Below are 25,039 nucleotides of genomic sequence, written 5' to 3' on the forward strand. Positions count from 1 at the left end.
CTTGTTGCTCACCTGTATACTAAGAACTGTCCTGGTTTCCCTACCAGATCTTGAATTAAGCAGTCTTATTCACCAAAGCTGTTTGCTGCTGTTGCTTTGGCAGCAGTAGCCCAGTCTCAGCAGGAGAGAGATTTTCAGCAGCTTAGCTGTCACTTTGCTAACTGATCGCAAGTCAGATAATGAACTCAGTTTTGCTATTAGCCTTTTAAATACATTTCAAAGGGAAAAAACCCACAGGTTAAACATTTTCTAAGGTCGCAGAGAAACAGTAATACACTAGGAACAGAACCAGCTTTTCAAAACTTCAGTGCTTTCCCTCCAGTTCTCCTTTCTTATGGAAATAGAAGCTGCTAAAATTTATGGCCAAACGACTTGAAAGATTTTTTTGATGAATATTTAATCTACAAAGCTTCATCTTACAGTATAAAAAACATAGGGTGTCTGTTCAGAAAGCCGATATCCAACTGTAGTCCATTTTTCTCAGTTTTCGTAACTCTTTTTCCTGGGATTTAGACAGTTTACACGTCATCTCTCCTAATAATTCTACAGGATTTGTATCTTCTTGTTCCATTCCAGTAACATCTCTTTCCTCATCCGAATCATCCTCTGTTTTTTCACTTTCCATTTCTACTTCATCAGCAACTTCTTCAGCACTGTAAGAGGAAGATGATTGGAAACAACCCAATTCGTGAAATTAATGGGTACTTTAAAACAAAATATTTCTTTTTCTCCAAATATAATACATAATGTCACAGTCAGATTAGCATTATGTAAAAAGTTATAATCTCCCACTCCTACAGGATTAGAAACATTGGTTGCAGTGAAAGATGAGACAATATTCAAGAAGGCCATTCTTCTCTTTCAAATCTGACAAAGGTCACTTAGTCTTAAAAATTGCTACAATATGTAGACTGTTACTAGAAAAGAAAAAAACGGTTTTGTGTTTGTTTTTTTAACATAGGGAGGTGCTTAAAGTGGCTGTACTCTTCTGACTTCAAGAGTTAAACTTGTGCTGAAGTAGAAAGCATACTTCCAAAGAATTATAGGGAACAGTTACCAGTTTCAATGCGGTAATTAATAGTTTTAATTCAAATGTCTGTTGTATAAATATTTTGGATCTCATTAAGAATGACCTGCATGGCAGAACAGTACTGGTCTCCTAAAAATCATCTTAGAATCCAAGCTATTTATCATTCACAAACTATAAATGGTGAAACATATATAATACATTAATATTTACTGCCAAGGAAAATAAAATGATTTAACATGAATAAGAAATTTAAACTATACATTGATATATTCTTGTCATTCTTCAGGAGACCAATCCTACAGCCCTTATATGTACCTTTAAAATGTGCAGTCATACTAATTACCAGTGTCAAAGTACAAGCTCTACATGTGCAGCTATTTACACAGGCCACTGAACTCCCAAAGTCTTCCATACTACATGCAACTTCCTATATATTCCTTGTATTAGGTTTTTGGCAGTGTTTTGTTGATGTGACAGTAAGACTGCTACTTGTGTCATCCAGTAAAAAAGCTAGCAATACTGGCCAACACAACGTAGCAGAACTGATTATATTGCTGTTACAGCACAATACAACACACATGCAAAAGCTACTAAAACTGGTGTTTTTCTCTGGGTAAACCCTGGCAGTAAACCATCCTCTCACTGGTCTTTGCAAATTCAGAATGGCAGCTGCTACCAATGACAGATTTTCAACTCTGGCTTGGTAGAGTAACATATAACACTTTTAAAAAAATAGATGGCACAAAAAATGCAAGCATTTAATTGGCTTCAGTGTAAGTGACAAGATATTAATCCTATTACAAGACTACAGTCATAATCCCAGTGCCTACATTTATTTTCTAGGAGCATACATCGATCTCAGATGAGCAAGGTACCATACATTTTAAGCACCTATCAAACTATTCCATTAAATTGGGATTAATGTATTGTAAGACAAGCTTAGCTAACTGTGTTCACAGTATACACTCATATTTTGTGCCTTAATTAATAGAATGGAATTTGAGTTCTAAACAAACTGTTCAGATTAAACCTAAGGACTTGGTGTATCTAGAAAGCTAAACCAAGAATTACGCAGGAAGTAATCATAATATCAAATGAAGTTGCGAATCTGACACTTATCCAAGAATACCACTAAAACCATTAAATCCCTGGAATAAAGTTTAATTAATGAAGAACATTTGAGTACCAAAGGCAACGTTTTGCATAGAAGCACATTATGCCAAACAACACCATAAATAACAGCAACAAAAGAGCCAAAAGACTAAGCCAGCCCGTATCTCTCCCGAAAACAGTTCTTTTACAAAAAAAATCTTGCCACAATGAAGTGTTCTACTAGCTTATCTCAATAGAAGAATGAAGAGTGTTGGAAAACTGCTTTTAGGCATTAAAGTACATAATTTAAAATAACTTCAGTAACTAAGGAGAGTTCTTCAATTTTTCTTACCTTTTGTTCTCTTTGGAGATGAGCAATGAATTAATAAATATGGGACAGAGGAAGGAAGCAGATGGCAAAACATGTGCTGGAGTGTGCAAAAGCTGAAAAGATAAAACAGAAGCTTTATGAAAGCTTTTGTTTGTCATGATTCTGTTTGTACACTTACTGTAATTACTCCTACCTCTTTGACAGCAGGTGAGTCTTGCTCATGCTTATTATGAACAACTAGTTTTCCAAGGTCTATATCCTCTTGCGATTGCTGACGTCTGTGCTTTCCCAATAGCAAGCTAAACGGGGTCACAGGGAGACTTTCTTCTACTGCCAGCTTGAAAAAGGTGAAAGTTTTAAGTAGAATTTTAGTGTCACAAATCTAAGTTCTATCTCACCGAGTTACCAAAATTCAGAATCAACCTAGGTGACCAAACACTACACTCAAATTTAACTCAACTGAGCCATATGGCTCTTTGTACTCATTCTCTGTCAGGCATCCTGAGAGAGTCCTACGCAGAAGTAAAAAAAACTCTCCAGGACCTGATTCAAGGGCACCAGATTTTAGTTGGTTGATGTACCAACTAACTTCTAAATACAGAAGTTGATGTGTGTGCCAGAAAAATTAAGTATGGCTTTCAGATTCCACTTAGGACTAAAAGATCATTTATATCCCAGCATCACCTGCCACGTGATTTAATTACGTAACTGGAAGCAAAACATAGCAACTTCCCTTCTGGCATGCCTTCATGCCTCCTGGCATTTTCCTAGATCAATATACCTTAATCTAACTACCAAATTATTCCCCCCAGCCTCCAAAGAAACTGACTGCTTATAACCACATTCCCATTGGATTTTGCATTAGAAAGATTTAAGTTCTACTACGATCTATTTTATCTAGCCAACCAAATCAATCAAGTGCTACTGTTTTATTCTGTTCAGTGGGTAAACGTGAATTTCCCAGACTGCTTCTCCACAGAAGTACACACTGGAATGTAATTTTGAAATTCCTTCTCACTGATAAGTCACAGTTGACTGACAACTGTTCATCCTCACCAGCAAGTGCAGTTCAGGCCACGCTCAAGGTTCCAAGCATTAAAGAAACAAAAGATAAGCAAAAAGCTTATTCAAACATTAAGTGTTTTTGTCTCATTTGTGTAACCTGAATCCTTTTAGGAAAGTATAATTTTTTTTTGGTTCAGGGGAAGTGAGAAAAGGAGGGTGTAGCTTACTCATGCTTCTTTTTTTAGAGGTTTTTACAAACAGCAATTCTGTCCAAAAATACACAAATACAGATTACTGCCCCTTCAGCTAAGTGGCTATAACTCCATCAAAGGATCTGGTGTGCATTTTCATGACAGAAGGGAATTTGAATCTGACAAACCAAACACCAACCGAATTTTGAACTGTTCTATACCTGTTTGCTTGACGGTGTAAGCCTTTCTTCTAGGGACTTTGTGCTAAGCGTCATTAGCTCCTAAAATACAGAATGATGTAGCAGAGTTATAGTAGGTGCAACTGCTTTCCATATTTCCATACCTTGCCTACATAAGCTTCTGACTGGCCCAAAAGCTCTTGTCAGTCAAGTGGAAGAGGCAAACGAACAAAATCTCTTCCTTTTTGGTTTGTAAAGAAACTGAAAGGAAGCAGGAATGGACCTAGAGGCTCTATATAGACTTTTTGGGAAAACAAACAAAAAACCACCCACATATTACAGGGAAAATTGAGTATCATATGAAACATTCGGATAATAAGCAATAATACAGCTTACAGGTGGCTGTTTAAGTTAAACAGCATAGGCAATGTTTCCCAAACTAACTAGTTTCTTGTACAAATGAGGCAGCAGAAACTATTTACTGGTTTTCTACTGCTAATAATCAATTTTGAACTTAAGCTGTTTTGGCAGTTGAAAGCTCTTAAGAATGAACAAAGTATGGCTTGTACAGCCTTGAAATTACAAAAAGAAACTCTTGCACTCAACAGTAGAACTCTGAATTTATATTAATCCACATTCAGGAAAATATGTTTTTGCCAGGAAGTGCCTGCCAATCACCACTTCTTACTTGTGTATCCGTAAGAAAAAAAAGTTGGGATCTTCTTAGCCAAAGGTATTTTTCTGAGCCAATCATTTCAGGTTCGTCTCTTGGAACGAAGGCAGCAAGCTGGATCTTTTCTTTACAAAGGTTTCTCTGGATATAGATTGGCCGAGGCTCATTTGGTTTAAACACAAACACTGCAAAACCAAGAATGTCTTCTCTTTAAATCATGAAATTCTTACCTTCCTTGATACCTGTCAAAGCCCTGTGTATCATAGCCAGTAAAGGGCTGGACAGGACTGCTTTTAAGCACTAGTTTGCAGGAATTATAATTGGATAACCTTACTGCATAACAGTAGGTACCTTCCACAGTATTACAATCCAGAAAACATACTTGGAAATTAACTTTTCTGTAGAACAGTAGCTCTAGGAGGAATAATCATAATTTATAATGAAAGCTCTAAAATGTTGCTGTACAGTTCAACCACAGTTTTGCATTTACAGGAGAGGGTCAAGAACATTCAAGACCCTCACCCAGAGACCATGGTTTATACTGTTCTATATCCTGTGCTGGAAACTAGCTGTTGGAACATGGGGAACCAACATGCTTTGCTTGACTGCTGCTGTCAGACATGGCTCAGTTTTCCACAGGTGCGAACACAGACTCAAGTCTGTCTTATGACTTTCATGGAGCTGAATTCTAAGAAAACCTTTTCTAGAAATTATGCTTTCACGGTTTTAAATTCCACTGACTATTACTTGTCAAAGAAGCTTTTGTACTTACAGCTGGACTCTTTTGAGAGCCATGAGACAGCAGCAATATGTTCTGAAAGGGGATCAGGTTGCAGAACTAAGACATTGAGGTGGGCACTCCATTCCACTGAAAAGCAAACACAGCAACAGCCAGACATGAAAAGGTGGCATTCAGTTCTATCCCACTACTTTGCCAAACAAAAGGTCAAACGGGAATGACATGCGGGGCCTTAACCTCTGGAAAAGGCATGCAAGTTCACTTATTCCCAGATGAATAAAAATACACAAATACTATGAACTCCTACACAAATGTAGAAAATACTAGCTATTACTGTGTTGTCAATCATCTAACTTAGAATCTACTCTGCACATGCACACAAAGCACATGCACGCTGGACACGATACTATCTCGGCTGAAGTATCAAAATCCTTACATTTTCCACAGGACATTTTGTAGTGGGTCAACGTGGAATCAAACTAGAATTATTTTAAGGTTTCATAGTAAATTCAAGCCTTAAGTGTTACTACTCTAGCATATGTTTCAGCTTACATGCACAACTGAGCAGGTTCCAGCAGCACAGAAAGCCATAATCAGTGGCACCAATAAGGTACTTGCAACATGTTAATCTCCCAAAGCAGATGTTCCTATAGAAGTAAAAAGTCAAAACAAGTTAGCGACCTTCAGATTTCATCTGTGTTTCTCTATGTAGTAATGATTCACAAGTCACTAACACATTCAGTTAAGATTTAGTTCTGATTTAAGTCAGGATAAATTTGCTTTTGGCTTTCACCTCTAGCGGCTTTCACCTTTCACACACAACCAACAGATAGGTCTGGGAGATTTAAAAGTATGCATAAATCTAGAAGGATTACACATTCCTACAACATTCTGATTTCAAGGAGTGATTTTAAGTTCTTAAGTAAGTTACAAACCTGTAAGTACTAGTAAGTGTTCACATTGTGACTGGAAAATAAATTCCGTATTTAAAGAATTCCTACTATTGCTCTAAGCACTAGAATGAGATATGTAGCAAAACAAAGTTATTCTTATAGGCTGCTCCAATTGAAGAAAGTGTGTAATTTGTTTTCACTTATTTTAATTTCTCATTCTCTTGTTTGAGAATTATAGGACAGCCTTGTGATTTCTAATGCTATAGAATGTTTTAAAAAAAAGCTAGCAAGGGACAGAATTTCTGTATTAAAACATAGCCCTTTGAAGTTATACAATTAATACAGTAATTTAATATAGTCCTAGAATAATTCATTTCTTTTTAATATGCCATATAGTAAAGGCTACAAAAGCAGCAACTGGCCTGGGAAAATCTTGCCACTGTGCCAAGCTGTCAAGAGAAGTCTTCCCCAGAGACACAGTAAAGATGTGGCTGACATGCCTCCCGCAATTTTGCTGCAGACCAGTGTTAGAATAATGTTTCTCAATTTCTAATCTTAGAGGACCAGTATAAACAGAAGGGACTGGATCACACAAAAGAAAAGCTTACAAACATACACACAAAAACATGCAAGCGAGAAATCTCTGTATCTTTCTATGATTCTTTATGTCAAGAGTCTTTAAAACATTGTGACTGTGCAATGTTTTGCCTTCCCTTTTGGGTGTTTCCTCGAAGCAGGTATATGAAGGATCTCCAAGTCATTACTGCAGTAATGTTAGAGAAGCGAGTATGAGAAGCAGTTAGAAAAACCTTAGCACTGAAAGGGTGGCAAGTAGGTTTGTAGCATCTTCCTGTTTCAGAAATTGTTTAGAGAGAGATCTGGCACAGAGATTAAGTCGGTGAATCAGTGAGGTCACCTATTGCCCTATTTTTTCAACATTATCATAAGAAAAGTGATACTTTACCTGGATCAGAAACTGCTGTATATTTGCACAGTCCAGGAAGCCCAATATTAAGGCTGTCCTACTCTTTGAGTCTCTCTCTTTTATCTTTACCATCAACCTATGCCATTCCTCATTATCCTTATGCAACAGAAGAGTACCTAAGCCTTCACTATGTCTTTTATCATGCAAGCACACAATGAAGCATGCTGGGATAGTCTGCCAGGCAAATGGGGATTTTTCCAACAGGGGTAGAAAGGGTCAAGGTATATGTTTTATAATACGGATAATAAGGTCAATATGGCTTTACAGTTTATTGATATAATTTCCATTTGTATGCACACATACATGAATGAAGAACAAACTACTTCTGTTTATACTTTTTCAGTACTTTGATTCATACCTATATCAATGGAGAAAAAGAGAAGGGCTACTAACACACTACTAACATACTACTTGAGTATCGGCAGTACAGGAGTCATAAGCAAGTAAGAAGATGAAACTGCAAAGCTTGATCTTATTATTTTTAACAGTAAATTACCAACCACCTAAAAGCCATTTTAGAGTCTTTTCTATATGTTAACTTAATACCGTTAAATTCAGTATTTATATGAACACATTCAAGGTCTTGGACTACTATGAATTGATTCTTTCTGTTCCGAGAGTTCGAGAAAGACATAAAAAGCCAGATGAAAAACATACCTTATTTTGCCAGGTGGATGGCAAAACGTACACTTAAGATCCCACGTAACTGAATCCCATACAGTGACAGTTTCTTCAAAGCTAACAGCAAGCAAAGAGCCATCTTCTGAGAAACAGCATTTAGTAGCTTGGTAGTTGTGGTAGCTGCCTACAAAGTCACAGCTCCAGCTCACACTTTGCTGTGCTGCATTGAATAAACAAGCTAGTTAATTCAAGTCTATACATGAAGAAAGAAGAATTCAAATATTAGGGCTGTAAGATAGGCTCACATTTTTGAGGAGTACAGAGAATCTGTCCTGTCCTAGTACAAAAAACATTTAGTAGGTTTTCCATTTGTCCTCAGTTTTGCATCTGAATAGTGAATCTTGAGATTGACATAGTACAATATTCATGTTTCCTTTGCCAACTACATTAACTGTGCTCTCGAATAGGTAGACGTTAGATAAAAGGAAAAAAAGAAAGATACTGAAGTAGATTCAACATTTAGAGTTCTGACACATACTCTTCTTTTAAAACTGTAGCAAGAACATAAGCGTTACTAAAAATTTTAACACAGGTTGCATTTGAGTCCAACAAAACTCATGGTTCATTTACATAAAGTATGAGGACCACAAAGTGACCCATCAGCATGGGTCCTTGTCTTGGTTAACCTGCCAGTGCATTCATTTGGGATACCTTTCCCATTGTTGATAATGACCATAAAATAAACAGAAACAAATTGATGTACTTACCACAAAACATACATTTCCCAGTATAAATACATTCATACAGCATGCTTTTGAAACATAAAGTAAGATGAGGAAAGAAAGGAGAATAAGTTCACCCTAAGCTAAGATATCCCTTATATAATGGCTACGAGTTGATGATTAAAAGAACTGCCTGTAAAAAAAGCCAGAAACAATTCACTACTATAAACTGCATGTCACCATCTAGAGGCACAGTGAGAGATCTGCAAATGAAAACATGCCAGAGTGTATTCTACTTGTGAACTAATTAGTTTATTAATATTTGCTGCACAGAAGCTGCAGCATGTTGAATCTTTCTACTGAAGCATTCCTACCCTATCCCCCCCGGCAAATTACACCACAAGTCAGCACTAATTTGTACTTTTACATATGCTGTGAAACAGAACTCTATGTATAATCACTTAAACACACAAACAAAAAAATACACGCAAAAAAAACCCCACCACCCTGATAAGGCTACTCAGCAGATGCAAAACTATGTTGTTGAAGGAAACTGAATCCATTAGGTTTCATCCCCAGCCCACACTGTACTCAAGATCGAAGTATCTGCTCATTAAGTTAAGATATAATCTAGGCTTAGAATCACTTACAATTAAAAAAGGAAAAAAACCCAAAACCTCTCAGATACCATTGAGGGAGTTGCTATTAAGTAAATATATACATAAATCCTAGTAAATTAATACAAGCTTTTGTTTTTCTTCTCATGAGCCATCACTGCTGAGGTGCAAACAGCTTGGAAAGACAAAGTCAACTTAGCAAACTAAGTTGTCCAATCAAAAGTGATAAGGTTCTCACCTGCCCACGAAAACACAAACACACTACCAAACTGCAAGCAGTTCAGCAAGACCACTACCACACCTACTTGGGAACATGAAAAGATAAGATTCCCAAGCGTCAGGAAAGTTCTAGCTCACTTAAGTGTGCCTGGTACTGTAGTAACATTTAAGTAAAAGGAAATTAGGCAGCGCAAAATCTTTTCTATTTCACATCCAAAGGCATAGAGGGTAATACACATCCCTCAGCTGTTCTGCTTGAAACAAGTGAACATCAGCGTGCATTTTCACGGTGAAATCTGGTTACCCGAGTAGCTTGGAAGTGGATCCTAAATACCCATTCTAGGATTTTCAAATACCTAACAGAAAGGCAGGATGTTCAAAAAATGAACTCCGAAGTGGTGGAGCTGCTGATTGGCAAATTGCAGTTATTTTACACTGTCAACTAAAACTTAGTATCACATTTTTGCATCCTGCTCCCTTGAGCAAAAGCCTCAAATAAAAAGGCTATACCCAGAGGAATGACAAAAATCCATTTTCCCAGCATGGAAAAATCATTACCACAAACTATCCTTTAAACAATCAACGCAGGCTGCCATTCGCTTCTGCAGCAGGCTCAGCAAGGTCTTTGTTATTTCAGGAACCTCCGTATTAATCCCTAATACTGCAAACCTATGAGAGAACTCCATCACAGATGATGCTCAGGAGAACACAATACTCCATGCAGCAGCAGAAGTAGATAAATGCATGGGACTCAACAGCCTGGTTCTGAAAGGATGAAGTTAGGGACAGAATTTCTATAGCATGTTACAAGGTGGCAAGTAAGAGTAAGTTATGTTTTGACCATACTTACCCTCCGGATCAGTGTCTTCTACCATCACCCAGACTTTAAACACACGGTCTCTGCCAGCTGTTACCAATATCAGCGAGTCATCTTCCAATCCATCCATGTCACGAAAGCACATGTCTGTTATATGGTCCTCATGGGGCGTATTTATTCTAGTATTCAGCTTAAAACTGTAGGAAAAGAAAACAGATCCTTGCTATTTTATTTCATTTGGAACTTGGGGAATATTTCCATTTAAGATTCTGGAAGGAGCAGGGAGAGGAGGAATCAAAGAAATGTTTGCCTAATTAAGATAGCTAAACGGTATCGCATTTACACATCAGATTTTCCTAATCACTTCCATACAGTGAAAGAGATTGCAGCCCAGCACTGAGAAAGGATTCCCACTAAGCAAGCATCACTCAGATATTCAGCCTGAACTCTGGGCAGTCTTTCCAGTACTTAGACACAGTCACATAGCTACTACACAGATCTGCTTTATTTTGCTTTGCTATTTATTAAGAAAACAATTTACAGTTGAAATATATATATATTTTTTGTAAATAAGAAAATCAGGGAAAGTGTATGAACCAGATGCACGTTAGCAAAAATAAAAAAAATAAGAAAAATCAACAATAAAGTCATAATCTTCTATACCTTAGAAAGAATAATCAACTAATGATTAGACAAAGGTAGGAAAACTGAACAAGCTATGGAACCATTACATCAAGTCCATGACTTTTAATACCAAGTAAATACGTGAATTCAATTCCCATGATTAAAATAGCTTGTCTGATTAATACAAGTAAATTAGATTCAGAGCAATTATTTCCAATCTGTATTTACTTCAACACTCTGCATTTTTTCAGATGTGTGTAGCATGCATAGTAAACTCCCTAAGGTCTTCCCTAGAATTTTATTAGTTGATCTGGGAAAAACTCTGCCTATGTAGATATTTGCATGACAATTTGGACACCCAGAAGGCCAGCTCTATTATAGTTACCTTTGTGTTTCTTCATCATAGAACCACAGCTTCAACTGTAACTCAGGGTCATTTACTTCTTCTCTCTCTTCCACTGTTGCTAACCACTTGCCTTGCGCGCTAAATGCAACTTTTACCAAGTCAGCTTGGTTTAAACCTGCCTGATGAATGTATTGTCGTTGCACAATATCCAACTGCAAAACAAGACGACCAAAAATAAATTTCAAAATGCAAGTGTAGATTTACAGATATCATTCATAAAACGATGGAGAAGGGATGTTCTGAAAGCACCGACTAAAACTGACTGGGCTTTTTAGCAAAAAAGCAGGGCAAGCATAATTGGGGCACGTACATGCCACAATAATGCTACATGTAAGAACGAAAAAAGAGGAAGATATTTTAGAGTGATTTTACCTAGAAATTTTTGGCATTTAACAGGAACAGCACACTGTTTTGAAGCATTTGTTCAAAGCGTCAACATTCAGCTATGCTTAACAAGTAATAGAAGCTTGCGATAAAGCCAAAAACATCTCAGCTTGGCACCCAGTCTTATGGTATAGCTGCTAGCTTTTTTCCCTGTTTGACATATTAACTCTTCCAATAAATTCTGATGTATAACTTACTTGATTGAATACATTCAAGTTTTAGTACAATCCCGTCCAACTTACACTGAACAGCTGTTGGTCACTTTGAAGACAATAGAACTGCAAGTGACCTGGCTCTCCATTCAGGACCAAAGCTTTGGTTCTGGGATCAACCACTAGACCAGTCTTAACATCCATACCTGGAAACAAAAGGCAGATGACAAATGACCTAAGATGGGAAGTGACACATTCTTCCCTCAAAGCAGAAGATAAATTTTATTGCACTTACTTTTGATTAGCCCTTGAATACTTTTGGAAAATCTTAGGTTGCTGTTGATTATTGAAATTCCTGAAAGGAAAAGCAGATAAAGTCTTGCAAAAGGCTTCTGCAATGTAACCACATCTCACAGTGGGGAAGGGACCTTAACCAACTATACTTAATCCTATAAATGTATCTTTTCTCAATTTATGACACCCCTACATCAAGGTGGAAAGCCAAGTTAGAGCAGTCACCAGGCAACTTCACAGAACTTTAATGTAGTATCTTGTTAATTTAGCTGAAATTAGCAAAATAAAGCTCATAGAGATTTGCATTCCATTTTGCATTAAGTGATAAAATATATTTTGGCTTACTGTTGTCTGTATGCAAGGTGCAACACAGCGTGCCATCAGATGACATGGAGATGTACTGAATAGCAGATCCCAAACGAGGAAGGAAATCCCTCTGGCGGTCTGATTCATTGCGCCACAGAACGAGAACAGATTCAACTCCGCCACTCAGGAAGCTGGTTCCTTTTCCAGTAATAAAAATGCAGTTATAGGTTTTGCTTAAAAAAAATAGCATCAGCATGCACGTTTACAATGACATACAAACATAGGTTTCTCAAAAACCTTTCCTAAACTGTCACATACAAAGCAATTATTCATCATAACTCGCCTGGGCAAGACACATAGACATGTTTCTCATTATCCCACGTTAAATTGCTAGAGAAACTTGGATTAAGTAACAAGAATTTGTGCCTACGCTAAAATTTAAACAATTCTTTGGAAGTAGTAGATCCCATTACTTTCTGAACCAGCTGAGTATTTGTGTTAGAATATAGCTGAATTATTCTCCTTCTATCAGAAGTACTTTGCAGTAAGAAATATCCTAAGGAGAATAGTTCAGATCACACCATTCAGGTAAAAGTTAACCGTATTTTTGCCACTAGATTTGAGCTTGGAGAAGACTGGCTTGTTTTATTTGGATGCAAGTAGGACTCTGGCAAGAACCCATCAGTATTACTGATGAAAGAGGGGAGGAAGGAAGAGTGGAGGCGTGGGGGAAAGGTAAGAGGACAGGTTAGATTTTACATTCTGCCACAGAAGGTAGATATTTGACATTATGAATGCAAATCAAAATACATAAAAAATAACAACTGCTTCCATTTTTATTTAAATCCTTCCTGAACATATTTAAAACTCTAGAAATTCATGAAATGAATTCCATGAATTCCAATGAATTCCAATGAATTCATGAAATCCATGAATAAGTGGGCGAACTCAAACTTCTATTGATTTTTCCTTCCCTGCTGCAACTCTTTGACTTTGAAGGGTTTTTTTTGTTGGGGATGGGGGACAGGGATGACGGAGCTCGGGGACGACACACACTGATGGATGGACAGACAACGACTGTTTGTTTGCTCTTGTTTGTTTTACTCACCCTCTATAGAAAAAGCTAGATCCATGACACTATCATGATGCCAGTGCAGTGTGGAAAATATGTACTCCTTCTTGTGGTAGAAATTCCTCCTATGTGGGGAGGAACAGAACAGTTTTTTAAGCACAACATCAACAACAGAGCAAACGAAAGGAAATATTGTATTGAATCAAGCATACCATCCTCTCCTCTAACTTCTAGAATTTCTTGTACGCTCAAGAGATACAAAGGGAGGGAAATAACCATGCTAGCAGTGCACACCACGCATCTTAGACATACTGAGAACTCAGCGCTGCAGAACAACGTTTCAAGCATATTGTTCTTAACCACGCAATTCCAATAGTGTGCTCTCCCTAGGACTCTACTTGCCCATGAAGAGTTATTTCAGTTGCTCCTGCATTACCTTTTTCAAATACAGTTTAGATTCATGGAGCATAGCTTAACAGGAATGTTTTCTTATTTGACATTTAACTGAAGCTGTACCGTGAAGTCAATGTCAGTACTGCAGCTTCATAGAGCTTGCCCATTGCTCATTATGACTTCTGAAAATGGCAACGCTAAGGACAAATTAGACTGGTTTGCTTAGGTTTCACTTAATTGCTATGGTCACATGAGTTTATGGGGTACAGAGTTACATCACAAGATGCATACCAGAGGCGAATCTTTCCATCAGCATGGCCAGTTGCAATACAATCCTCCGTAGGATGGCATGCTATGCAAGTGAAGCGATTGTTTCCACTTTTTGTCTTTGTTGCACTTAGAGAAAACCTTCAAGAGTTAAGAAAGTAACTTTAATTATATGACTTGTGGGTTTGCTTTGTTTTAAACAAAGCTTCAAAAGGATCTGCTAATGCACATAAAAGTAATTCTGGCTAGCAAAATTAAACATCTCCAAGTTGTTGTAGTTACGTGTACTCTCCAGAAAAATAGTGACAGACTTACTTTTCTCTTTATTTCATTAGTTCTTTGCCTTCAATCAAGCTGAAATAAATACTTTTTCTTCCTTCTCTCTCTCTCTCCCCTCCCCCCCTCCTCCCCCCCCCTTCCTCCCCTGCCCCTGTTTTGGCCCTGACCAAACTATGTCACTTGTTTTAGTCCAGCATCAGCCTAACCATCTACCTGAAAAAAAATACATGCCTGTGCTGAAAAGGTAAGCTACCAATGCCACTGCAGCACCTCACTGTCTGCCTCTACGGGAAGCTTCTTACATAGTGACTACATTCCCTCCAGTATAAAACCAAATGGTTGCTGACAAATATAAAATCATGTTTGCACACCTCACCAGTTAACAAACATTTGTGATACAGACTGAATCAATACCTGACATTTTCATTCTTACCTGTTCAACTGTTTCTGTTTAAAAAAATAAACTTTGAGATCAAGGTCCTTCACTGATGCCACATATTCACCCTGTTATAATAAAACAACAAATTAGGACATACAGATTATGTTCTTACACACTAAAGAAAAAAATAATCGTGTTTCACTAAAAAATACTTAAAATTGGACATAACATGAAGCTGATATTAAGTAAATATTTTCCTATTATAAGTGGTGGTGTTTAGTTTTTGTTTTTTTAATAAAAGAAAGCATAGTTCTTACACAGATTCATTTAACTTTAGTTTTGTTTCAGTGCTGCTGTGCCTGTATAAAAGCATAAACAGCATATAGTTCATCTCAAAGGGAAAAAAAACCCCAACCAACACCCAACAGAACAAAAAACCCAAAAGGTGAATATACTTCTCTTCCAAATGCAATACGCTTCGGTGACGCATCCACACCATCCAAAACCACCGACAATTCCTTGGCTTCCAAATCTTGGCCTGCTGCTTTTGTCAGCTTAACTGAGACCAGTTGGAATGTATCTGACCAAAGAAAATCTGTTATAAAAAGGCTTTTATGAACAAGTTTATGTATGCCCCTTACAAAGGGGATTTACACCTCTTCTACCTTAAAACTAACATGTTAGTACCTTCCAGTATTTTTTATAAGTGTGAAAAAGTTTGTTATACCTTTCAAAAATTAGCTGCCTCAGAAATTTTGATTCAAACAATAGTTTTGAAGATTGAGAACTAGATAGTGGATACTAGTGCAACTGTAAGCAGAAACCAAGCAAAAACACATAATATTTGCTCTTGCTCTGAAGTGACATTTATATATAGTAAGGTCAAGCTATATCTATTTCAGACAAAATTCTAGGAAAAAATGTCTAGGCATGCTGTTAAATATTTACATTAATACTGCTTAACATGGAAGAGTAGTCTCAAGTACTGTAGCATACCCTATATCATGGTAAGCATTGCTTAAAATTCATTGCCTCTAACACATCAAATACATGGAGTATATGCTTCAAAAAAGCACTCTTCTAGACAAACATTAAAGAAATGGATGTCCTAGAATGAAAACAGAAAAAAGGTACAAAACACAGGACTGCAGACATCTGTCATAGGATTTAAGAAGTATATTAAAGCATAGATCTATTAAAGCACGTTCTTGCAGCATGCTATTCACTGACATGACAGTAGCTTAGACACAGAATGACTTAGATGACAAGGATGATGCTAATCATACTGTACCTCTTTCACCACTCTTTGGAATTATAACAAACACTGAGTCCTCAGAACTAGCAAGCGTGTACAGTGCCAGAAGTTTGGATCCTACAGTGAAACTCTGAAGAAAAAAAAAGAGGAGGTCAACAACTATTACACGTATGCGTATGGTTTTCAACAGTGAATAATGCTAAGTTTTGACAACAAAGAAAACACATGTGCTTTAAGGGAAGCCTGATGTATTAATTAAAATTCTCAGTTCTAAAAGAGATAAAAAGACCTTTATTCTATAAAGGACTAATATAAATGTTAAAACAATACAAAGAAAATGAGAGACATCAGATTTACTGAAAAACCTGAAGGTCCCTTATGCCTAAGACAAAGCAGAAGGCCCACCTATGGGAAAGTGCCTCTATTTAACAGAAAATGGGAGCAAGAGGGCAGTTAGCAGCCCACATTTTCAAGCCATCATATCCATTCCTATCGGCATATCACAAACTGCAGCACACTCCCCAAGAGCCACACTGCACTCTGAACTGCAGCAAGTGGCAAAGTTAGGATGTCAATACATAACCCTTCTTCTTCGCCAAAAGATTCTGCATCATCACGAACTCCTACAGACACACACACGTCAACTGCCACAAGAAGATGGCTTTCAGGCTGCGTTAATGGCAGAACAACACATCTCAGACTGATTTGTGCCCATTTGTAGTAACAGCTGCAGAAATCCTTATTCACTATCAACAGGTCAGGGATAATTTTGACGTGTGCTCAACAGGAATAACTCAACATACTTTAATGGGGATCCCATCCATGAAGTCCCACAGCTTAATGCTGCCGTCAAGAGAGGAAGAATACAGCTGAGGAAAAAAAAATAAAAAATATACACTAAAGTAATATATCAAAGCCAGCCTTTACATAAATTCACAGCTTAAAAGTTGAAGGATTGATCAATGGAACTGCAATTCCGAGTGGCTGAATCATCAAAAAAACCAGGACACAGACCAGCGTTGTGCTGCCTTCAAACAAAGCGCAATGGAAATACAACACTATTATTCTAGTCTGAAATATACATTTTCATGAAGTGTGAAAGAAACAACAGCTATTTGTGTTTAATCACTAAAAACTAACCGAGTATGCACAGATATCCGTTTTGTGAATATGTATTAACATTTGCATCAGATTTTGCATAGATAACATGCAGATGCAGTCCATCTTGGCAAATAATTCTTTATATATAGACACCAAAACAACCCAAGCAAACCCAAAGAGAGCCAGTGCAGGAGCAGCAATGAACAGGGAAGGCAGGCTGCCACTAGACAGAGAGCACCACTGGGCAAATTAAAGGGATTTCATAAAATCTGCATCTGTATAAGTAGATAGAGAGGGGCAAACACCAATCACAGTAAGTGTTGCTGATTTTCTCACATGCTTCTTTTCCCTTTCCAATCAAAAAAAAAGAAAATTTTGCTGATAGTTCCATTTTGCTGTCATTCTATTCAACGAGTGTAATCCACATGATGTTTCATTTGTGGGTTTTTTTTTTCTTGTAGAAAACAGACATAGGGTTTACTCTTCCAGGCAGATTTCAGGGAAACATTAGCTCTACAAACTATCATCGCTTCCAGCTCCTTCTCAAATTCCACCCAACTCGCGAACACCCGGGACAGCCCCCGCGTGGCCCACTTAAGCTCGGCCGAGTGGGGTGGAGCACCCCCACTGCCAGACCTTCCCCTCCCCAAACCTGCATATGGTTGTGTGGGTTCAGCTGGATGCCCGTCACCAGGTCGGCGTGGCCGCCCATCAGCCGCAGCGTCTCCTCGGTGGCCACGCTGTACATCTTCACGAAGTCGCCGCAGGCGCATAGCAAGTACCTTGAAGGGGAGAAAAGCCGTTACGCCGCCACCCGTGGGAGAAAGAACCCACGTACATCCCCGGGGAACGGCAGGCCGCAGTGATACCAGCCGGCAGCCGCCCCCGCTGCAGAGCTCTGGAGTCCCCCTCCAAAGGTGGAAGGCGCATGCCCCGTGCCCCGGCCCCCCTTACTTGGAATCAGCGGAGAAGACGGCCCTAGCACCGTGGAGGGTGCTGCCGCCGCACCGCACCACGCGCAGCGCCGCCGGCGCCACCATCTTCCCTCGACGGAACCCCCGACCTTTCACCCCTGCCTCGGCGAGCGCGGCCGCTCTCGCTCCGCCCTCCACCACGACTCGATGGTGCCCGGGCTCCTCGGGAAGTTCCGCCCGCCTTCGGCATATGGCGGGTGAGGCAGTCTCGCGCCGGCGCTGTTTGGCGCCGCGGCTGCGCACGCGCTGAGGGCGGGCTGCTCGTGCGCTCTCGCGGCGCCTCAGAGCAGTCCGCCGTCCGTTAACGGCCGCGTCGGGCGTTCCTTTCAGAGGCGGTGAGTGTGGGGAGCCATGGGGGGCTGGGCCGGGCCGGTGCTGCCGCCGCCGCCCATCGGGGAGAGCCCGGCCGTCTGCCGAGTCCAGCCCTCGCACAGAAGCTTCCCCTCGCCTTCCCCTAGCTCTGGCCTCCCTCCTCCATTTTCATGTTGGAGGAACGGAGGGAGCTCGGGAGGAGCGGTACTGCTCCGCTCTAGCGGTATCGTCCGACTGGCACCTGCAGATGCACAGCACCTCTTGTTCGCTCTAAGTCGCCCAAGCACATAGGTCTTTTTTGATCCCCAGGGGGCGGCTGCTGAACCCCTGCACAGGCTGCCAGGTGGCTGCAAGGGAAAGCCCTCTGGTTTGGTCTGGAATTGCGCGGGCATGATAATCTGAGGGGAAAAAATCCATAAATTCCTTGCTTAAGTGGGCAGGAAAGGCTGAGCAGAAGAAATGGATCGATATGCTTTGTTAAAACACCAGTTATTCACTGACTTGGACGATTTGTGAGTTTGCCGAGTTACTGACGACGTAATGTTCCCATGTCTGAAGGAAAACTGTCAGAAGTGACCTGAATGTCTGGAATAAGGCATGATTTATGATGGCTGGGCCCTTTGCTTCTGCTTTAGAATAGCAGTTACAATTCTTGCACAGCTGTGTATTTTTGGCTGCTGTTTATGCTATTGAAACAATTTCTGGTATGCTTGTAATTGATTTTTAAACAGTCCCACTTAACAATATCAGTAACGGTCTAGTCCAGAGGGCTAGTTGTGATTATCCTACTGTAGGCCAAGTTGTGTCCTTTTCATAATTGCTGACTTAATTCTTGTTTGGAGGTTAAGCCAGGATCACGTGGGGAGAGTAGCACACTCATTGGAATATTGTGGTTATAGGGCACTGGGAATGGGTGTGAGAGAGCACAATGCATCCAGCAACTTGGCTCCTAGTCTCAAATGCTTTAACAATTAAACAGTATGCACTTTCTGGAACTGAGAGCAGAATTTACAGGTTCTGCCTAATTACAGGCTTTTGGGTTTAAGAGCTATGTCATTCTCTCATTGTGATATTTTAGAAAGGGAGGGCAGATACTGAGTAAACCCAGACTTCTGTCATGGGGGAAAAAGCAAGGTCTCCAGGAAAAGGTAGTCCCTTTAATCCACATTAATTATGTGAACAGGAAAAGTCATATTGTCTCTTTAGTCCTAGTCTACACTAAATCTAGTCAAGCCTAGGTAAAACTCAGAAATTTGGCCTGTTTAACATTCTCCTTGATGAAGGAGAAAGGCAAATACCTTGTGCATCTTAATGCATACATTTTTATTATACTGTTGTATATATTTAATTATATTTGTGTGTATTTAATGATAATTTTACGAAGTCAGTCATAAGCTTTGAAGATAATAAACCATGTAGAACTCAAGACTACGCCCAGACTAGGAGGTTAAATACCAGGTCTACTATAGTCACTATAGTGACACAATGCAATTCACTGTAATGTTCCACATTTAGAATAGCACTACTATCATCAGCATTACTTAGCATAATTGGATAGTGCATCTACAGATGAAAAAAACCTGTATGTCATAACTACCAAATGGTCTTTTGCTACTGAAATCACATTAGTTGTAGCTGCATTACTGGGTTCTAATGCTTAAGTATGGGAAAGAAAATATGAATTAGCTTGTGCTGCTGGAAGCAGAGAAACCCAGTGCTTGAAAGCAATGACTGTGCTGTGGGGGAACCAGTTTTCTGCACTGGTACTGGTGGCATATGGATTATTTTGTCTCCCTTTGCTTCTACCTTATGCTATATGTTCCTTTTCTACTCCTTTATCTCTCTTCTTTTTTTATTTAAAGCTTGTACTGACATGTTTTTCATCCATTTGAGTGTCTGCCTACTATGATGTTATGAATAAAGAAATTTTATCCTGAAAGCCTTGTCTCCAATTCGATGAATGTAAAGTTATGTGTACAACTTATGGTCAGGTCTCAATTCATGAAACAACTGATAGTGTTTTCCCAGAGTTTCATTCTGAAAAAAGTCTAAAAGACTTTTGTATTCAAAGTTAAAATGGCTACAATGAATTTACTTGCAGTCCTGTGTGTTTTTTAAAAAAAAAAAGGGAGTTGTTATTGTTTTGGGTTTTTTACTGCACTTAGCCTTTCAGTTCAGTGTCATAATCTGTATTTTTAAGTGGGGAAAATGTAGCTTGGTGCACAGGTGTATAAAGAACCAAAACTTAACCTGTAGCAGTTTTGAGGGGGTTGAGGTAGCAGGAGGTGCTGAAAGTGTCTGGCTTGCGGTATTCAATGAGTAAGGAGCTAAATCAATCTAACCTGTTGTCTGTTTTCATTTGGTTGAAGAAGGGGCTTTGTATGGTTTTCTGGTTTATTTAGATGTTTGTCTGTGCAAGTCTGAGGAAACTTGCCTTTGTATCTCCTGAAGTAATCTTTTGTTGTATTTTGATTCAGTAGGAATTCTAATGCATTCAGCCTGATGGTTATTTAGGAGGAATTAATTTGTGACTCTTTCGGAAGTGATTGTAAGTACTGCAGGGTGTAATTTTTACAACTGTTTTTTTATGTATTGCAATGAATCAAACAAATAGTCCATGTATTGGCCAAAGATTTGTTTGCATATAGAATTCATTTTGTAATTGTGTAAATAATTCTAGGTAAACTAGTTGTAGAGAATGCATTTGTAGTTCTGAAACATGTATTTTTAATGTTGTAAATGAAAATAGAATTACTTTTGTATATGTTATCAGCTTAGAAGGAAATCCTTCCATGTAAAGAGGCAGGTTCTTTCTAAACAAGGGCTGCTAGGTAGGTTTATGTACTGTGTCTAGACTGTAAATTCTTTAACTGTTCTAACATTTGAGAAAGGCCCTGTAAATAACACTGTGTAAGAGTGATCAGGAGAAAAACACAGCTCTGACTTCAAAGGAGCAGAATGACAATCCCTTAAGGCAGGGTGTGATACACTACTGTACCATTGTACTTCATGAAGTCAGTAATACAATTTAGGACAAAAGCTGTTTTGAAATACTAATTATATTTTCCATTCGACTTTCTTTTCAGCAGATTTCTTACTTTCTTGGACTTCATCTCAACCTTGCACCTTAATAGAATATCCAGCTATGTATCATTGTCTGTTCTGAAGACTGCTCACAGAGAGCTATTATCAACTCCCTTGCTGTTCCCTGCACACTGCTTTTATGTTGAGATCCCGACTGGCTGAAATTTCAGCATGAGGGCAACGTATCTGATACATTTCAAAATTTGATCTGTTTGTAAACTCCAGTGTTGGTCTTGAATGTCTTTTTGTCATCATAAATCAAAATAATAGAAAAAATCGCTGATAGTGGCAGGTCTTCCATTTTGTGTGGGTTTTTTTTGTTTTTCCTCACTAGCTTGTGGATTGCAGAGAGAGTAGAAGAGGCTTCTGAAATTAATGCCTTGCAGTCTCCTGTAATGAAATAAGAGATCAGAAAGGCTGCTTGTTTTTATAAGGAGGTCATGTGACTGACTCAAATAATTGATTACTGTTTTGCATGTGTAAACTTGCTTAAAGCAAAGACAGTGAATTCATATGTTAATTCCTCATTTGGGGAATATATTTATTTGAAGGGAAATTAAATTGTTTTCCTTTCTGCGATACATGAAGCCTAGCATCTCATTTATTTACTGAAAGAAAATTTAACATGACAGATTACAAGTGAGTATGTGACAGGGACACGTGCTGCTATGGGAAGCTCCTATAGCGAAGCACATCAGTAGTTTTCAAGTTGGGAAAGCAGCTCTTCCTAGAGAGGCAGATTGGATGGTAATGAGATCATGTCCTGTTATCATAACGATTCATAGCTAACGTGAGCACTAGAGGGTGCTAGAAGAATGACTGCGACATGAAGACCTGGGTACTTAAAGCCCAGTATGCCAGAAAAGTGGAACGTGCTTGAGCTGTGATGTCCCTTAGAGGTCTCTGTTCCAACCCACTCTTGCCAAAAACAGCATACTCGTGTTCTGTTACAGTCAAAGAGAAGGCAGTGACCTATACCGACTCTGTTTCCTTAGCAGTGTTCAGCAAATGACAGCATCTTGTATGGGACCATGAAAAGATCAGTTACCTCATCAAAAGGGAAGAGCATAAGAAGACTTAAACTGTAAATGCTCACCTTAATAACTGTTACTATACGCAGTAGTGACCCTGAGCGGAAGACCATTGTACATTGAGGAGTTAGTGGTACACGGTACAGTTAACTTTGGTATGCCCAGGCCTCAGCGTGGCCTTCATGCACGTCTTGTGTTGCACAAATGCCTTCACCACAGGATGAATGTGGCCAGCTCATTGCAATAGAGGAGCCTGCAGGCAGCTCCCACTTGGTACCAGTGGTTATGCCACCTGTGTGGCCTTGCCTTTTGGAATGCAGAAAGAAGTCCTCATGCGAGCATCCCTTTTGTTTGACAATGGAAATGACCAATAGAGTGGTTTTCCTATAAGAAAATCCTATGGTAGGATCTTCATGACTGGAAGGGGAGAATCTCATCTGTGGAGGATGTTTGCTCATCATGTTGCACATGTTTGATTCTACACCACCAGGGGTTCCCACCACCTAGAGGGGTTTAAGATTATCTATACTGTTCTCTCCATATAGTGTTAGCACCTAAAAATAGCATTTTGAATGATACCTTACAAAGTCTGAGAACGTTTCTTACTGAGATCATAATGGACCACCACCTCCTGGTGCAAAACATCATAATAAAAGTATTTTAGCTAGTATTTTTTATTTAAATAATATATAAATAATTTAAACTAATAATTTTTTTCAAAGAAGTTTTGTTTTGAGATATCTCTAAATTGAGGGACTAAGCAGATGGCAAGAATGAGTAGAGGTAGGCTTTATAAGTGGAAATTTGAATTTTGATAGCAAGTCCCAAGTTGGCCCTTAATACAAAAAGTATTGGCCTTAATACAAAGAGTTTTATCTTTTTGTATGCTTTGGTCTCTGGTAAATTGTGAAACAGAGTAATTAGTATCCTTTCAGTTTAATTTTAAATAGTTCATTTTGAATGTACTGTTCTCTTTTGGGAGTTATAAGAATATTTAATACTACAGAGTTCTTGATTATAACGTCATCCCATTAGAGTTTGATTTTATAAGTTTTTAAAGTATCTTGGAAATATTGGCCAGTAAGCACTCAAATTTTTGAAGTATAGTTAGTTTGTCAATAGAGCTGGTTGGATTTTTTGTTACCAAGATTTTATGATAAGGAGATACCAGTTACCTGGTAGGGAGGTCATGACACAGTGAGAAGCCTTGCAAGTAAACAAAATGGAGAACTCATGTTCTGAACTTGCCAGTGGGGAATTTAGTTAAAATTTCTTCCCATTTCATGAATTTCTGGATATTTTTTTTCAATGGGGAAAAAGGGAATAGGCTATGTTTTCTGGCTCTTTTTAGTAGTTAAGAATCTCTTCCTTTCATGGAAATTGAAAACACTATAACATAAAAGGCTAGCAGAAGCTCACCTCCTATTGGTGCAGGTCTTGATCCAAGACCTTTTCTTCATGCACTAGATTGTGCCTTTTCCTTTGGAAGGGGTATTCTGTAGAGATTCTGTACCAGCTGAACTCCATACAACTACAGCCATGCTTTTGTATGTAGGTTGTGAATAGTTGTCTAGCCTAGGGCATGTATATGATCCTACGTAGGTATTGTCCCATGCAGCAGTTTTTAAAAGCTGTGCACCATCAGCATTTTATCCATCTGTATGTGCCTTATACCAGTGTGATCATAGAAGAGCCAGGACTTCATCTGGGCAAGGAACTGCCTGGTAGATAAAGTGCCAGGAGTATTTTCTAGATTGATGCAATAAAGAGGGTGGAGCCAATGTTAATCCACATGCATTTTAGAGCTTGTTTTTGCTCATTGAAAAATAGCTATTGTACACTTCCGTGATGGCAATGCCAGTCAAATCCCATTGTTATTAACTGCTTATTACTGCTAGCCAGATACAGAGGTGCAATGCTGGTTTTATGTTCTGGCGTCTCTCCACTCTTCTGATAATGAAAAGAAGCTCTGAAATAAATGGAAATAAGTCCTTCATAATCAGTCATGACACTGAATAACTTTAAGTTGCTTTATCCATAAGGCATTGACTACTGCTGGACATTTTTTCCCTTCCACAAAAATGAAAATGCTGCAATTCTAGCTTCCTAAACAGATGTTGAGTGTCCCAGAGATACCCTGGTAAGCAAAACAGAGACTGCATCTTTGATTTCATTCTGAACTGAAACTGTTCTGTGGAGAGAATCTGCTGTAAAAAGACATACTTTGAAAATATATTACTTTGTGTGAAGATCTTGCTTCAAGGTTTTGTTCTCTCTAAATAGTGTCTGTCAGTAAGCAAGGATACAGTTTGAGAGGAGTGGGGATCAAATGAGCCTCGTGAGCTTATTTACCTCAAGCAGTTGCTGAATCTCTGGAGTTTCCTGTTCCATAATGTCTTTGAAGATTTTTTTTTTCCTTACGACTAGCAAAGGAGGCCAAGCTTTGCCTAACTAGGGAAGGGTGAGTACTGCAGTGTTTACAAAAAGAGTCTAGATTAAAAGGAGAGACTCTGAGTCTTGACTAACAAATGTTCATGGTCTTTCCTCTGATTCAAACCAGCTGTAACTATCCATTACTGTGTGTAAACAGTGTTTCCAACCGCAAAGCAACA

At 38.8% G+C, this 25,039-nt stretch overlaps 1 protein-coding gene across 1 annotated transcript; it reads right to left on the reverse strand.

The window, feature by feature from the left end:
• Positions 1 to 445: 445 nt before the first annotated feature.
• On the reverse strand, positions 446 to 18,066 carry WDR75 (WD repeat domain 75; the record flags this gene model as incomplete). The annotated part of the gene is made up of 21 exons (XM_082001303.1): positions 446 to 653; positions 2,475 to 2,566; positions 2,647 to 2,790; positions 3,871 to 3,930; positions 4,517 to 4,686; positions 5,274 to 5,369; positions 5,793 to 5,887; positions 7,776 to 7,959; positions 10,148 to 10,311; positions 11,124 to 11,296; positions 11,771 to 11,886; positions 11,976 to 12,035; positions 12,320 to 12,478; positions 13,389 to 13,477; positions 14,037 to 14,153; positions 14,725 to 14,795; positions 15,126 to 15,250; positions 15,962 to 16,055; positions 16,729 to 16,794; positions 17,679 to 17,808; positions 17,981 to 18,066. The coding sequence occupies 21 exons, from the start codon at positions 18,064 to 18,066 to the stop codon at positions 446 to 448; spliced, it is 2,499 nt and encodes an 832-aa protein (XP_081857429.1).
• Positions 18,067 to 25,039: the final 6,973 nt, after the last annotated feature.

The sequence above is a fragment of the Phaethon aethereus genome (assembly GCF_964289735.1).
Source record: "Phaethon aethereus genome assembly, chromosome: 6".
In the NCBI taxonomy this organism is placed as follows: Eukaryota; Metazoa; Chordata; class Aves; order Phaethontiformes; family Phaethontidae; genus Phaethon; species Phaethon aethereus.